Below are 15,755 nucleotides of genomic sequence, written 5' to 3'. Positions count from 1 at the left end.
ATGTCTTATAGACGCAACACTTCCTGAACAAACACAGAAGAAAACGTAGTTCAGTTGCTTATACTTCTCTGATTTCAGAACCGAATAAGAATTTAGAACAAAAGAGAGAAACAAAAACTATATCGTCTTTTAAGAAATTGTGAAAGAGTTCCTCATAAAGAGCCTTGAATAAATTTTAAGAAAAGTCTTATTAGGCATGTTCATATATGTTATAACGATGGTTTGTTAGGAATGGATGCAAATCTACATCAGACTGTATGAGAAGTGATTAATTTCAATGCTGGATCTGATTTTGGCTTTATGCTGATCCCTTTAAACCAAACATTATGAATTACTGTCAGACTAGTCAAAATATGTATTGCCAAATGTTGACGTCTCAGAGCCTTGGAAAAGGGAAGTATGAAAACACCAGTGTTACCAATAATTTCTGGGTGACTTTGCAATGCAACGCATCCGGTCCACAGCCACTTTTAGCAGTTTTCAACTCCGTAGAAGGAGAGTGTGAGATGTGTGAGTGACTGGCTGGTCAGTGTGTGTGATTTAAAGCCAAACTGCATCATTATCTACAGCTGTCAATCAAACTTCTGCAGCTGCATAAAGGTTTATATGTGATAATATCAGAGGTGGTCTTTACAATGATGATCTGTGTACGTGATTCAAAACTGGTTGTGAGACCCATGACAATAAGTATTCTGACTGCCTTTATTTTGTCACTTGATTAGAGGCTGAATTGGTTAAACCCACAGAGCCACAGTGGAAAAAAACATGTGAAACAACTGACTGGCTTTCTTACGCTCTCAGGCCTCTGATGGTCACTGTGGGTGCAGGCGGTTGATGTATATATAGCAATAAGTATAGAGAAATTACATGATGATCACAGCAATGAGAATCAGGGTTGGTGTTACTCAGAAATGAAGTTAATGGAAACAAACACTTCCCCTTTATATATATTTATGTCATAGTATCAACTGTTTAAACTTCCTGTTTAAAAATATATGGCAGATAATACATAATGTAACCTTAATTTGATAATGTCAGGTTTGTTGTCTGATTTGACTGTATTGCTGTTTGAATTTGAGGTTTCATAATCAATGCCACTGGCTTTTTGTATAAGCTTTAAATATTTGACAGTCAGATATAGTCAGGACTTCTTAAAGACTAAGTCTAAGGACTTAAGTCTAAGCGCAACTTATGCGAGTAATGTGACATATATTTAATGGTGATGGTATTAATTAATATAACTATAGGGTGTAAATCATGGGGTAATTTTCATTTTAAAGTGAACTACTCCTTTAAGATAAAGAAGATTGGCATATAAGATACTTTTTTCTCATAGATCTCCTGCATGGTCCTTCATCCAAACAAGTTTGCAAATATCTTAATTTAGGTTTCTGGTTTAAAGTAATGATTTATAAACTCTCATGTGAAAATAGATCAATCAAGCCAACCCGTTCTCATCAATCTGCGTATAAATAACACGACTTTACACTTTCAAATTGCGTGCAATGCATACGCCAAAATCCAATTTTGCGTGCATATGATACGCCAATCCTTCCCATTAACTTCGATGGAGAGCAGATGCGTCTAAATACCACGCATCACCTTCAACTGCAATGACGTCACCAGCGAGGCTCAGTTCGACCAGTTTGCCTGCACCTGATGCGCGTACCGTTACACCTTCAAACAGGTAAGTAAGGGCACAAAACCTTTTTTTCTTTCTTTTTTTTATGAGATCACGGTGTTAACTGTATTATTTTAATTATTTCAGTGTTTCTGTGGCCATGTGTCAAAATGGCAGCGTAATGCGTTAAAATGAGTTGTTAGTGGAACCGTGGGCTGCTCCGTTAGCACAGATGGTATCCTACCATTGACATTAGCCTAAGCTAACTTCTACTGTATGCCTGTTGCAGTTTGAAATACATAAAAAAAACCGTTTTTAATCATGTTTTGACATGGCTGATGACAGCACTACAAAACAACAGACTGAATTAGTGTTTGCTAACGGTTTTAGCTAAAGTGGTTAGCCTAAGCCTACGGGACCCCCCAGGGGTCAATAATATTGTGGACTAATCAGTGCGCATGGACTTCTAAACCGGATTTATTCCCAAATTGTGGGCAACAGGGACTGGGTGGGTGGGAGGGAGGGAGGGAGGGAGGTGTTTCTCTAACGCAAGATCCAGGAGGCGGGGTTGGATCCAGATCCAACTCCTCCCACCTTACATATACCTAAACCTACCAATCTACCAATCTCTACCCCCTGGATCTCGTGTACTGCAGTGAGGTGCTACTGGGAACCTCCGGGAGACTTGGGATGTCTGCCATTGTGTCATTCCCACTATTTCACAATAGTTATTGGGTAACATTACTGTCACACAACCTTATCTGTCCTCAAGAATATGGAAGTTCCATTAATTAGAGAAGGTAGTAGTAAGCCAATGCTTCCAAAGTATTACTTAGTGCATTGCTTCAATTTCTACATGGATGTAGTACTGTTATAATGCTACTAATTACACATTTTTGCCAAAAATGTACACATTAATATTACAAAAGTTACTTGTCATTTCCATAAAATAAGTTACTTTGTGATATTACCCTATAATGTGTGTTGTGAAAAGTGCTACCCATACTCACTTTGTATCACACACTTAGCCTACTTTACTTTGCAGTTCAATATCATTAACATCAATTGGAATACTTAAGTTTATATGCAGTTTGTCTGATGTGTTCTATGTCACCCATCCCTAGGTCCAACACAATTTATCCATGGTGGACAATAAAGACAAATTTATGTCGTTTTTTATCTTTATAGCGACATTGGAAAGGCATAGGATATGCTCACATCAATCCCTCCCACAGAATTAAATATTTTGTTACGTGGCATGTCGATAATTATAATTTATTTTTGTTTTGTTTGTAGTGAAAATGCCAGGTGGATCAACTCTTCGACAGTGCACCCATTGCCTGGAAAAGATAAATTGTGCCATTAGAAGATGCACCAAGGTAAATAATGTACAATAGGCTATTGAACTGTCTAACTGCTAACCCCCATTTTCATGCATTAAAGCCAGAGTCATTAAGTCCAAATTAAAATAAACTTTATTGGCATTAAATATCTCAGTATTTGTTTCCCATGCAATAGAGTGACAATAAAACAGGAGTTTGCAGTGGAGACATTAAGTTCATCATACAAAAGACAGAAAGAGTTTTTTTTGTTACTCTATAAATTTGCATCACAGTAGGTATTTTTCAAAATGTTACATTTCCCACCTGATGGAAAGGTACCTGCTGTTATTGAAATTTTGACTATTGGTTCCTTTAAATAACATCCTCTTACAAGGCTACATATTTGACATTGAATCTGTCTATTACAGACAGTACTTAGTATTGCGGTGAATCTCAACTGTGGTCACTCAGTTCTTTTAGATTATCCATATTTTAAGAAAATGGCAAGATCTCCACTAGCGCATATCATAATGACAACTTAAAGGGATAGTTCACCCAAAAATAAAAATTGTCATTGTTTACTCACCCTCAAAGTTGTTCCAAACTTGGATGAGTTTCTTTCTTCTGCTGAACACAAATTAAGATATTTTAAAGAATGTTGGTAATCAAACAGTTGAAGCACCCATTGACTTCCATTGTAGGAAAAAAAAAATACAATGGAAGTCAATGGGTGCTTCAACTGTTTGATTACCAACATTCTTTAAAATATCTTCATTTGTGTTCAGCAGAAGAAAGAAACTCATCCAGGTTTGGAACAACTTTGAGGGTCAAAATTGTCATTTTTGGGTGAACTATCCCTTTAAGTTATAATGTCTGTGGCCAGATAATGGACATTCGTATTTTCCATTAAAATATGGAAGCATATCTAACTAGGTTTTAGCATTATGCCTTTTAATATTTTTAAAATGTGACGGTGCATTGACTCAGCTGCATATTTAGTCTGTCTGTTCAATGAATTGCATAAACTTGATATCCAAGTTATTATTTAGGCCCTTGTAAATAGAGGGCTAGAAAATCAGCATTGCTTGATCAACTGGACCCCAGTTTAGATTATTTTTTTTTTAATTCCCGTGAGTCATGCCGCTCTCTCTTGTCTCTCTCCCTTACTCAGTGTGGGAAGCTGCTGGACATGAAGCCCAGGCAGACGGCCCGTATGAAAGGATTCCGGGCCAGAGCCAAGGAATGGGCACAAAAAGTCAAAAAGTCCCGCAATCAGGCAAAGATTTTTGACAACAGTGCCCTGCTGGTAATACAATTTTTGTCTTTCTCTTTTGGTCAGGCATTTCAGGTTCCTGTCAACATTACAGAAATATAGAATTGTATTTACATTGTGCAAGGAAGCAGCAACTATGGTAATGTCATGCAGTTATGTGTCATGATGTCATCAACCCAACTGCATTTGCAATATTTCAGATAATAATGAGCTAGTCCATATATAAATATTAAAACAATACACAGAATTTAGCCCTGCCTATAACTTGTATTCATTTAGCCCCAGTATCCAAGGCCACTTTACACTAAGAGGTTTTTCTTTTGGTTCACTGCACTGTAACAAAAAAAAAAAAACTGTGAAATGTAAGCCAGCACAGGGTGCCGAACGTTTACCATTAATTAATGAAAATATTGGTTAAAGATCGTTAAAAAAGAAATGGTCAATGACTGCCAGAAGCGTTTGCAAAACAAAAACTGTAAAATTAAGGTAAAATATCCTAATTCATAAGTGTTTTACAAAAAACAGTTATTTTACAGGTAGTTCCAAGATGATTATTGTGAAACATTCTCTATAAAATGTAAATCTCTTGCAGTTAACAATTAGCTAGCAACAGCACATATGAATGAACTGATATAACTATCATTCCATCAGCAACTACAGGACAAATCAGTTATTTCCTGTAAAATTTGGATTTTTTTTTACAGTGTGGTCATGCAGTAGAGTAGGTTAAGACACTTGCTGATGCAGGGGCAGTACAGAATCTTTTAGAGAGAAAGTTTGATTTCTTACAGGAAAAGATACATTTGCATATGCCTCAGTTACTCCAGAAAGGACATTCACCCTTATAAAAACTAGGGGTGTAACAATATATCGTGTCACAATAAATCGCAATACAAAAATGCAACAATATGTATCGTGGATAGTGACAATATGTATTGTGTATAGTTAGTGTTAGTCAGAACTTCATGAAACTACTATATAATGTTGAATATAATGTATAGTGATGCAATGGGAGAATATGTGTGGGTCCTGATAATGTCAAATGTCTGATGTTACCAGTAAAAAGTGGCCAACATTTTTAAATACATCTAGTCAGTAACAGAGTGCAAACATATTCATCTAAAATGATTCTGTATTTTCAGCTTCAGAATCATAAATATTTTTTGTCCTGTGCATCAGCACCAAGGCCAAGCCTATTAATTACACCCACAATATATTAAATTTATCTTTTAATCAACAGCACATTTTTTGTTAACCTTGTACATGTCTTGAAGTATCGCAATAGTATCGTATCGTGAGTTCAGTATCGTGATATGTATTGAATTGTAACATGAGGGTATCGTTACACCCCTAATAAAACCCATACTAACTTTTTTAGACAGCTTGTATGTGTATAATAATAATAACGTCTTTCTTGCCTTTGTAACCCTGTCTTAGAAATATCTGTGTGTTTGCTTATTGTTTTTCTATGTTAAGGTGGAGAAACTGAAGGCCCTTGGGTACTTTCCCCTCCTGCTGTGGGGAAAGTACAGACCACAAAACAAAAAGTGGATGGCCCAGCTCCAGTTCCCCTTTGAGCTGCCAGTGGTAGCGCATGCAGTCCTGGAGAAGATATTGTGCCTATTTGAAGGTTTGTTAGAAGGTAGGTCACATCACAACATCAGTACATTCATGACTCTCTATTAAGATTGATCCTGTATTGTGTACCTATCCAGTTGGATTGGTTTTAAATGTCAGTACAGAGAATTTTTCACACAATCTAGATTGCTGGTGGTGGGTAATTTTGTTCTACTTATCTTTTGTCTTAAACTTTTTATATTTTTCTTTGGTTACTCACATTTTGAACCACATACTGCATCTTAAATGTCTTGTTTTGTTTTATTTTTTTATCACAGCATGTGATCTTGAAAGAGAGGAGGTGGGACAGCAAGAGAGGACAGGAGAAGAAGATGAGGCAGAAAGAGAAATAGATGATGAAGACCAGAGAGGACATGAGGGGCAACGTGAAATAGGAGAGACTGAGAGGAGGGACATGCAGGAGATGGAGATAGAGGCACAGGAAGACAGAGTAGAGAGTGAGAGAGTGAAGAGAGGAGAGATAGAGGTACAGGAAGAGAGAGTAGAGAGTGAGAGAGGAGAGATAGATGTACAGGAAGACCAAGTGGAGAGACAAGAGATGGAGAGACAGGAAGACTTCGAAGAGCTGGGACTGATGGAGACAGACAAGCAGAGAGAACAGGCAGAGGAAATGGGGAAAAAAGAGATTGAGGCGAAGAAGAAAGTAGTAGCAGCAAACAGGTAAGTGTCAATACAGAATAGAAGAGGCAGAGCATTAAGGGCAATCTTGACTATGTAGAATATGAGATACAGAATGGTAAAGAATGTGTCCATGTACAAAAAGAAGTAGCACACCACACTAGACTCGGAAGTCAGATGGTATTTCACAAGTTGCTCTTTTTCTAGTACTTTTTCTAATAACGTGGAGTTATTTGTATGGCAGTAGTTTGGCATCCGGTGTGCCATAATGCAGTGTGGCAATGCCCAATGGTGAAGTCATCAGAGAAAGTGTCAACAGATTGTCCTGCATTGCGGTGTACTCGCAAGCATTCACCTGGTTTGCAAGGCAGACACCACACACCTCTATGGCAATTTACACATGTTTTTTGTTTCTCTATACAGGAAGTCAGCTGTCAAGATTTCTGCTAAAAGGAAAAGTAAAAGAAGCCAAAACAATGATGATGGTAGGAAAAATGCTATGAAGTATTTTTAATTCAAAATTAATTAAATACTAAGTCCTAAACTCTTAACTAATCCTAATCTAATAGCTTTTTGGCCCACAATATAATATCTTTTTATTGCTAGTTTAGTACATTACAGGCCTGATAACAAATTAATAAAAATAAATAAAACTATTAACGTAATATTAGTTGAAAATGTTTTTTACTTGCTTAATTGACTCATTTTACATTGGAGTTTTTGGGGCTTCGGAATAATCCAGGGAAATTATGATGTGCATTTACTTCTGGTCTTATATTTCAAAGAGAAATGCATACAATACCCTTTCTGTGGGTTTATATGGTTACATTGCAATGGTTTGTACTTAATTTGTTAATTTTTCTTTATAGCTTGCCAGTATCACAGCACATTGGACATTTTCCCAGTGCAATATGTGTCCAAGACACGTGAAAAAAAGGTGAGCAGCTATACGGAGAACATTCTGTATGACTGTAAGTGCATAAATTGATACTATACTACACCAGGAGAATAGTGCTGAAATTGTTGCCTTTTGTCAGAAAAGTCTAAATAAAAAGTAGTTAACATGTTAAATCATTTGCTGTTAGAGCATTCTAAATATTAAACCAAAACTTTGATGTTTTGGTAATTATATGGCAATTGATTTTTAGAGGCTGGGACGAAAAATTAAATGAAATATTTAATTATAAAATAAAAGTATGACTTTGGTTTGTCTTTTACCCTCTTCCCAAGGGCTGTAAAGAAGTCTTGGTCCATTGGCTCCCGTGTCCGTCATGGTAACATCAGCTTTCTTGTTTAACTGTCTTATGAGTTGTCCTTAAAGGGACAGTTAACCTAATTAAGAAGCCTGTCTGATTTACCATGAATTGGGAGTTATTTAAGTTTATGTAATAAGCACCTGGACCAGTGTTACATTTCTTTTTGGGAAGTCAGGTGGGCTGCTTAATTCGGATGAACTAAGGCCTCTCCACATGTGGCATCTGTTTTTGCCTACAGAGAGATTAAGCTACACAACTACAACATACATGTACAGTTTAAAATGTCATTACAAAGTGACAATAATTTAATTTGGATATAAATATACATTCTCTTCTGCTTTCTCCACCCCATTCTGTCAGGGAAATATGTAGAAGCCTAACAGGGTTTAGAAACCATGTCAGAGGCTATCCTTATATTTAACCTATTTCAGAAATTAAATACATAATTTCTGTACGTTTTATTTCGCCATTTCTTTCAGCCTAAAGGCCTGGCCCCCATCTTGGGAACCGCAGGAGAACATCAGAATGACTGTGTCATAAAGGAAGGTCTGCTAAAAATACTGTTGTCACATTGATGGTGCAAAGAAACAAATGTTGTGAAACATATGAAATAACACTTATTTTTAACAATAAAAGTTCTGTTGTGGGTTTTGTTGTTGTTGTTTCTCCCTCTCTGAAAACAAGGAATTGACATTGTTACTGGAGTACTTGAGGGTGTATAAATATCTTTTCATCATCCAAAAGGCCAATCGTTGTATTGTGCAGTTTGCCTTTTCACAACCTTCCACCCAGAAAAACTAGTTTGCATTGTCTGGCACTTCCTATGAGCATTTCACAATAAAAGTACTGTTGCAGGTTTTGTTGTTGTTTCTCCCTCTCTGAAAACATGGAATTGTCATTGTTACTGGAGTACTTGAGGGTGTATAAATATCTTTCATTTTGTCCTATGAGAAAGTTTCATTTTCACCTCATTCTGGCCCCATATATTCAAGCTAGTTAATAAAGCACAAGCACACCTGCATGTACAATAGTAACCCCCAAAACCTTCAAATACCAAAATAATAGAACATTACAAACAAATAGATATCCCCACATACCATTCTGTCTATAAAGGTAGTGCTTCTTCTGACAAATGCTCACAAAGAGTGCGTCGATGGAGATCTGCAAACCACGAGCATCAACAGAACTGGCTGCTGCATTTCCTAAATTCAAGTTAAGAAGAAAGAGAAAAGTTTCAAACACCCTTAAGTTTTCTTAATTGCACATAGTACAGCAGCAACAGACACACTTTAGGACAATGTTTAATTTGGACAGAAATATCTATCTCGTATGTTTTTCTCATACCGTACTGGACACTGACTGCATGTTTCAGCAACAATTAGGGACCAAGCAACATAGGCCAAGAGGCATAGGCATCTAATCTGTGTGATATCTTTATTATCATCACTTTTCAAGAGTCTGTGTTTATGAGAGTCCATAGTCCACAGTCTTTCTTTATGAAAGTCATTGATGGGGGATTATGTCCCCTATCCATTCCACACATCGAATTTGGTGACCCCATGACCTTTATTGTAGCTCCACCAATAGGCCAAACTTAAAAAAAAAAAAAAAAAAACATCTCCTCTGAACTGACAGAAGTAACACGTGGTGCTCTTGCGGATTAAGAAAAAAGTGAAAACCTTAGGTTCATAGCTTCTCATTGGAAACAGAAACTAGATCTGTAGAAAACTGAGGGAGGGGTTCTAGCAGAACAATCACAGCGTTTGCGTCCGCATAGAATTGACGCGTTGTTACATTTTTGGAGAGGTGCACGTCAGGGTACGCTGAAGGGTACGCGCGCTACACACAGCCTACAACGTAGCTACGGCGGGAGTTCGACGCAGAAGTATAAATTGGGCTTTACTGGCACATTGTGCTTGGTCTGTCATTTCCTACCTCAAATAATATTGTTCCATTTTGGTCTGATTTGCATGAACATGCACCAATCATTCTGTTTTCATTGCTAAAATGTTTACTTTCTTTAAGTCAAAATACTAATTGAAGACTTATGACTTGCAAATAGTGCCCATCCCCACATCATAATTACAACCAAATTACTCCAACAGTGTTTATGTATAAAACAACATTGCCCTTACCGCTACTGGCCCACTGCTTGACATCAACAACCCACTGCTTTAGCATGTCATCACTGCAATGCAACTGGTCCTGCATCTTCTTCAGGTTCTCTGTTGCATCTAAGGTGTTTTCTACTGTCTGCAAAACAGCAATACACAACACACTTATCTCATAAAATACCAAAAAGTATATGTTCTTGCATGATTTAATATAATGACATATTTGACTACATATACATAGCTGAAGTGATACATTTTGGGTGGTCTTTAATTTCAAATTTAACGGTTTAAAATAGTCCATCCTTTTTCAATACATGAACATACCTTTTTGAATCTGGAAGACAAGGCAATGTGGAGGCCGTTCTCTTTACGTTGATTCCACCCAATAGCATGGACAGTAAGCATATCAGTTCTTACTGTAAAGAACAATAGAAAAATCACAATAAATTGTAAAATGTTAATGTGTACATTTACAGGGGAGCAGGGGGCAAAGAAGCTTACAAACCTGACTTGGACATGTACTTTGTGGTCAGGGCACATCTGGAGAGAAAACTATTGACTTGCTCCACTTCTTCACCAAGAGTGGTTCCGGCACCTTCCTGGTTCCTTGCATTCCACAGAATCTACAGGAAGCAGTGGACTTGTTAAACAGGGTGGACAACAGGGTGATCAATATTGATGCATATCCCAAGGTCACCAGCTGTACAGGAAAGCACATAGGGGCTCATGTACAACTCAAAACACACTCCTGGGTTGTTGTTTGGGTCACAACATCATTCATTGTGGTACTTTACATAAATTGTTGGCTACAGCACTCTGAAATGTAAAAGTAGTTAAAAGCATCACCTCGCATTTTGTATTGTGGGCTTTGGCATGCATCACGGACAAGCAATGTTTCATTTTCTTAAGAGGTTGAAGATGAGTCAGGGCCTCTGACACCTTCTCCAGGTATGGCACATAACGGCAGGTCACATCCATGGCCAAAAATGCAGCACCCTGGAACTCTTTTTGGAGAAACATTGGATATGCAAAGATTTCTCCTCTATACATATTCAGACCTTTTGGAAAAAAATAAAAATAAGTAGAGAGCACATTGCACACTGAAGAATAGGCTTCAGATGTTTCATCAACAAATAATTTTCATTGCAATTTATCAAGACCAATACCAACCTTTGAGGAGGAATCCATGCCTGCACACAGCAATTTCTACACCTTCTTCATCTAACTTGTTGGCCTGCTTTGATGTCTCTCTTGCTGCTGTCCAGTGGGATTCCCCACACATCGCTCTTCCTGCCGTCTACCAAAGTAAAAAGTTAAATAGCAGGGCTGCACGCTCAAACACACCAACAATTACAGTCTGATTAGATTTTGTCTTTGATTGCCTGACCCATCTTCCATCTGCAACTCCCTGGAGTATAACAAACCAATTGAAATTATTTGCCATTTAGCATGCAGAAGGATCATTGCAATAGTCTAACTTTGTCAGAAATTGTGTCAGACATACTGTATGTGCGGCAACCAATACTATACTATAGATTTACTGTGCCCTCTGGATTAGAATCTAGTTGTATTTTTTTTCATCCAGCTTTGCAACTTCACTCTTTGTGAAAGTCCGATTGCATCGCTAACCTCAGCAACCTGCCATTGCCATCTCAACACCTGATCAAAGATTCCCTCATCCGAACACATAATAAGGCTACCGTGTTTCCAAATTTACTTCCAATTAGTTATAAAATAAGCCAGAGATACCCGCTGCTCAGCCTGACTGAAAACTTACACTCTTGACAGCCCCCCGGACTTCCTCAACAAAACTGGACACTTCAGAGTCTTGGGATAAAAACACTCCATCAAAGAACCCTGGCTGTTCACTCCTACAACAAAATGTATTCTGGATAACCACTGTAGTAAGAAGTTTTACATAATAATAATGATAATAATAATAAATTATAATAATTGTATTTATATGACACTTTTTAAAAAAAACAAGGTTATAAAGTCTAACATGGATATTATATTCAACAGCTACAGTATCAACAGCTTAATTTTAAATAACAAAATGAGAACCATATTATTATGATAATGTTAATAGCAAGTACATACATTAACTACATTGGCTGTTTTTAATGTGTACACAAAACTCACTGGTTTGCTTTCTGGAACCTGTAGAGTTTTCTGTTGCCATCCACTGAAACAGCCACCATTTCAGGACTACAGGCTGGACAGACAAATGGCTCCTTTTCCAGAATTTGGTCCTCTTCAGAGTTGCAGTACACATATTGCAGAAAGCTCCTCTGAAAAGCATCTGCATTCACTTTGCCAGTCTGAAAAAACATTTATAGAACAGCTTTAAATGACAATGAACTACAAGGTCACCCCATTTATGTTTTGTCAATGTACCTTTTCAAACCCAAGAAAGGATGCAATTGGCAATGCTGTCTAATATGGTCTTCAGTTCAGTTAATTTCAGTAACCTGAAATATTACAGCCACTTGTGGACCTTGACTTCATATGTGGGTATATTTAAATTTGCACCCTATTTGGACTCGAACACCCTTTTTGCCATACTGTCCAGCCTTACAGCTACTTATAATAATAACGAATGCATTTGTCTTTCAGCTTCAAATTTTCACTCACTCTTCCAAACCGCTTTGTTCTCTGGTCCAACATTGCTGTGAAGGCTTTCACTGACATTCCTGGAGCTGTTGTCTTCATAGCTTCAAAGGAATGGAACAGATCTTGGTGGAAAAGTGTCTGTGCTTGCATGGTACCGGGCCAGTAACCACTCCTTACAAAGTCACTGACTTCTGGAGCCCATTGCTTATTGCAATGTTTGCATGTTAGCACCGGAACGTGAAGATTATAACGGCCTGAGAGCACATGAAAGACAAATAACTAACAAGGAACTAAAGTAATGTTAGATAAACAATATTTTTTTACCCAATCCTACCATTTATGCAAACCAGTATGATGGATCTACCAACAGAGATTGCAACATCACCAGTGTCACAGGAGCATATATTTTGAGGAAAGGCTGTTGGCAGCAAACAATCTGCAAGAGCAAAGGACAATCAGGATGACATTAAAGAATGTTTGGATTGTTAGCAAGTACTTGGAAAACATAATGAATCATTTAATAATGTTGTGTGTTGATGAAAAAATGCAAATCAACTGAAAAAGAGACACCAACCTTGTTCACAGATGATGTACTTATCATCATGGAGTTTCACAAACTCAGTTGGGGGAATGTATTTATAAAAGCCATACATGGTGGTCTGCCTACTGTGCAGAGTGTGGCGTTTATGTACCAATTGATCACAGTCTGCACAAAACCACTCTGAGGGCAAACATTCCCTGCAACGGATGATGGCTTCTGTCACGTGACAGTGGTTGCACTTCATCTGGACAATGTTCTCAGCAGACAACAAGTTGTGAATGTTTTGTGGCCTCGCCTGTTGCCAACATTGTTGGACCCCTTTCTGTCTTTGACACCAACTGGACAAAGATGGCTGCTGAGCAAAATCTTGCCCATCAATGCTCTCTGAATCTCGTAGAAGGTCCTCAAGCCTCTGCATATTAAAATCTTCAGAGAGAGAAAGAGAAAAATAAAAACATACTAGAAATCCAACATTGCAATTCCACTACCACTGACTTCTTTTGAAGCATTTCCATTGCTTTTAATACAGGGACAGTCCAGTGATAGCAAAGAAGGCAGAGGGTGAAAGGATAGTTGGAAATGGGCAATCAAATCCATGACCCTTAAGATTCTGTGTAGGTGCTGGCTGTCAGTAGTGTTGCCCACTTAATTGTGAAACTAAACAACAACCATGTGATTTTGCTGAGAAACAGTGATGCTATTGTCTAAAGTGTTCCTATTTCTGTCATGTTGACAGGGCTTGATGCACTAAATTGTGGTAACTTTAATATTTGAGGCATGTTAGGGGACTGTGGAAAAAGCATTTAGAAAAGGAACATCGTTAGATGACTAGGCTAGTTACTAAACATAGCAAAAGTGCAGGTATAATGAGGTTTCCTTTTTACGCAACTCCTTGTTTTCATTTGAAGCATACCATAGTATGAAAAGTGTTTTTAAAGTAGTTTTTCTACTTACCAGGATCTTGGTAGCTAGTACATGAAGCTGTGATGGTGGAACTAGCACATGAAGATGTACTGGTACCAACTGTTTGGAAGTAAAAATAACATAAACCACATTAGAATTCTTATTAGAGTACAATTCTTTCAAACTCTTTGCCAGATGTACAAAAATAAAAGCTGAAACCTTTGGCAAATTTGCAACATGGAAACTATCAAACCTATGTATTTGGCATTATAATGTCATTTACATTATGAATGTGCAAGCATACAGAATATTGAGTAACAACAGCATTATCAAACCAGCACCTACTCTAAATCACACATCATCACTCTCCATTTTAAGTATTTGACATAAATTTGATAAGATGTACACTAACCAGCAGATGAACCTTTTTTCCTCCGCTTGCTGGTGGTCACACGCTGCCCATCACGGTCCCTCTTCCACCAGGTCACTTTAGATTGTCCTGTGACTTCAGCCTTCTGAGTTTGAAACTCTGTGTTACGTTTCTTTATGCGCATGTAATGAAAAGTAGATGGGTGAAACATAGGCATTAACTAACTGGAGTTAATTAATTACACATTTGTGTATAACAAGAATGAAACTTGCCTGTATCTCTTCAACAAATGCATCCCCGAGCTGAAGAACAGCTTCTAGTTTGTTCTTATTTCCTCTTGACATTGTGCTTAAACAGAAAATAAAGGTGTCAGTTAGATCTGAGATAACTTGCTGACTACTATAATTGAATGGAAAGTTTGGACCACATCAGTGATATGAGGGTAAAGGTTCATTTTTTTAATTTTCCGGTAGAGGATACTAGTGGTGTCTGACTATTTGCAGGAGAATGCAGATTTTCATTACAACCTTGGGTTGTAACTATAATGATATTTCTGTATTCAATTGTTTATTTTACCAAGGCTACAATTGCACACAAAGGGTCTAGTCAAAGGGTCTATTCTAAATCTTGCTTAATTTTCCTTTACATTAATCATTTGATGCTTTTATCTAATGCCACTTACAAATGAAGAGAGCAATAGAAGCAACCAAACCAACAATGTGCAGTTTAGGTAAAATGCACTATATATGATTACATTAGAAATCAAATATCTTGGGGATAGGAGTCTAATCCAACCCTACAGTATCATGCATCTGCAAGCAACTAGTAATGTCTGCGCGTGCCTGAATTATTCCATGCGCACTAATTAATCCACATTATTGACCCCTAGGGGGTCCCGTAGGCTTAGGCTAACCATGCCACTTTAGCTAAAAACGTTAGCAAACACTAATTCAGTCTGTTGCTTTTTAGTGCTGTCATCAGCCATGTCAAAACATGATTAAAAACTGTTTTTTATTTATTTCAAACTGCAACAGGCATACAGTAGAAGTTAGCTTAGGCTAATGTCAATGGTAGGATACCATCTGTGCTAACGGAGCAGCCCACGGTTCCACTAACAACTCATTTTAACGCATTACGCTGCCATTTTGACACATGACCCCATGTAACAGAAACACTGAAATAATTAAAATAATACAGTTAACACCGTAATCTCATTACAAAAAAGGACTGCTGCCCTTACTTACCTGTTTGAAGGTGTAACGGTTACGGTACGCGCATCAGGTGCAGGCGAACTGAGCCTCGCTGGTGACGTCATTGCAGTTGAAGGTGATGCGTGGTATTTAGACGCATCTGCTCTCCATCGAAGTTAATGGGAAGGATTGGCGTATCATATGCACGCAAAATTGGATTTTGGCGTATGCATTGCACGCAATTTGAAAGTGTAAAGTCGTGTTATTTATACGCAGACTGATGAGAACGGGTTGAT

General features: G+C 37.7%; 2 protein-coding genes across 3 annotated transcripts; one reads left to right on the top strand and one right to left on the bottom strand.

Moving 5' to 3' along the window:
• The first annotated feature begins 1,462 nt into the window (after positions 1-1,462).
• LOC311287103 (uncharacterized protein) lies at positions 1,463-8,813 on the top strand. 2 transcript variants are annotated; one of them, XM_084403700.1, is made up of 8 exons: positions 1,463-1,687; positions 2,918-3,000; positions 4,115-4,249; positions 5,693-5,858; positions 6,896-6,957; positions 7,342-7,409; positions 7,703-7,746; positions 8,208-8,813. In XM_084403700.1, the coding sequence occupies exons 1-8, from the start codon at positions 1,660-1,662 to the stop codon at positions 8,210-8,212; spliced, it is 591 nt and encodes a 196-aa protein (XP_084259826.1). In that variant the 5' UTR covers positions 1,463-1,659; the 3' UTR covers positions 8,213-8,813. The 2 variants fall into 2 exon arrangements, with proteins under 2 accessions (XP_084259826.1, XP_084259827.1); XM_084403701.1 differs by lacking the exons at positions 1,463-1,687; positions 2,918-3,000; positions 4,115-4,249; positions 5,693-5,858 and adding an exon at positions 5,867-6,514.
• On the bottom strand, positions 8,716-15,729 carry LOC311288472 (uncharacterized protein; the record flags this gene model as incomplete). The annotated part of the gene is made up of 16 exons (XM_084405893.1): positions 15,514-15,729; positions 14,542-14,617; positions 14,312-14,441; positions 13,951-14,019; positions 13,030-13,422; positions 12,790-12,891; positions 12,477-12,709; positions 11,985-12,163; positions 11,620-11,713; positions 11,013-11,139; positions 10,689-10,900; positions 10,348-10,465; positions 10,167-10,258; positions 9,864-9,981; positions 8,826-8,930; positions 8,716-8,720 (listed from the first exon to the last, which is right to left on the bottom strand). Exons 1-16 carry the CDS (start codon positions 15,582-15,584, stop codon positions 8,716-8,718), a joined length of 2,124 nt encoding a protein of 707 aa, XP_084262019.1. The 5' UTR covers positions 15,585-15,729.
• Positions 15,730-15,755: the final 26 nt, after the last annotated feature.

Source organism: Rutilus rutilus (assembly GCF_951802725.1).
Source record: "Rutilus rutilus genome assembly, chromosome: 3".
Taxonomy (NCBI): Eukaryota; Metazoa; Chordata; class Actinopteri; order Cypriniformes; family Leuciscidae; genus Rutilus; species Rutilus rutilus.
This window is presented reverse-complemented; position numbering and strand designations above follow the sequence as displayed.

Bases quoted from the DNA above. Each gene is read 5' to 3' on its own strand.
- LOC311287103 (XM_084403700.1), top strand. From the start codon at position 1,660: ATGCGCGTACCGTTACACCTTCAAACAG. The intron at 6,958-7,341 runs GTAGGAAAAATG...TTTTCTTTATAG, and splicing joins AAGCCAAAACAATGATGATG to CTTGCCAGTATCACAGCACA. The intron at 7,410-7,702 runs GTGAGCAGCTAT...CCTCTTCCCAAG, and splicing joins CCAAGACACGTGAAAAAAAG to GGCTGTAAAGAAGTCTTGGT.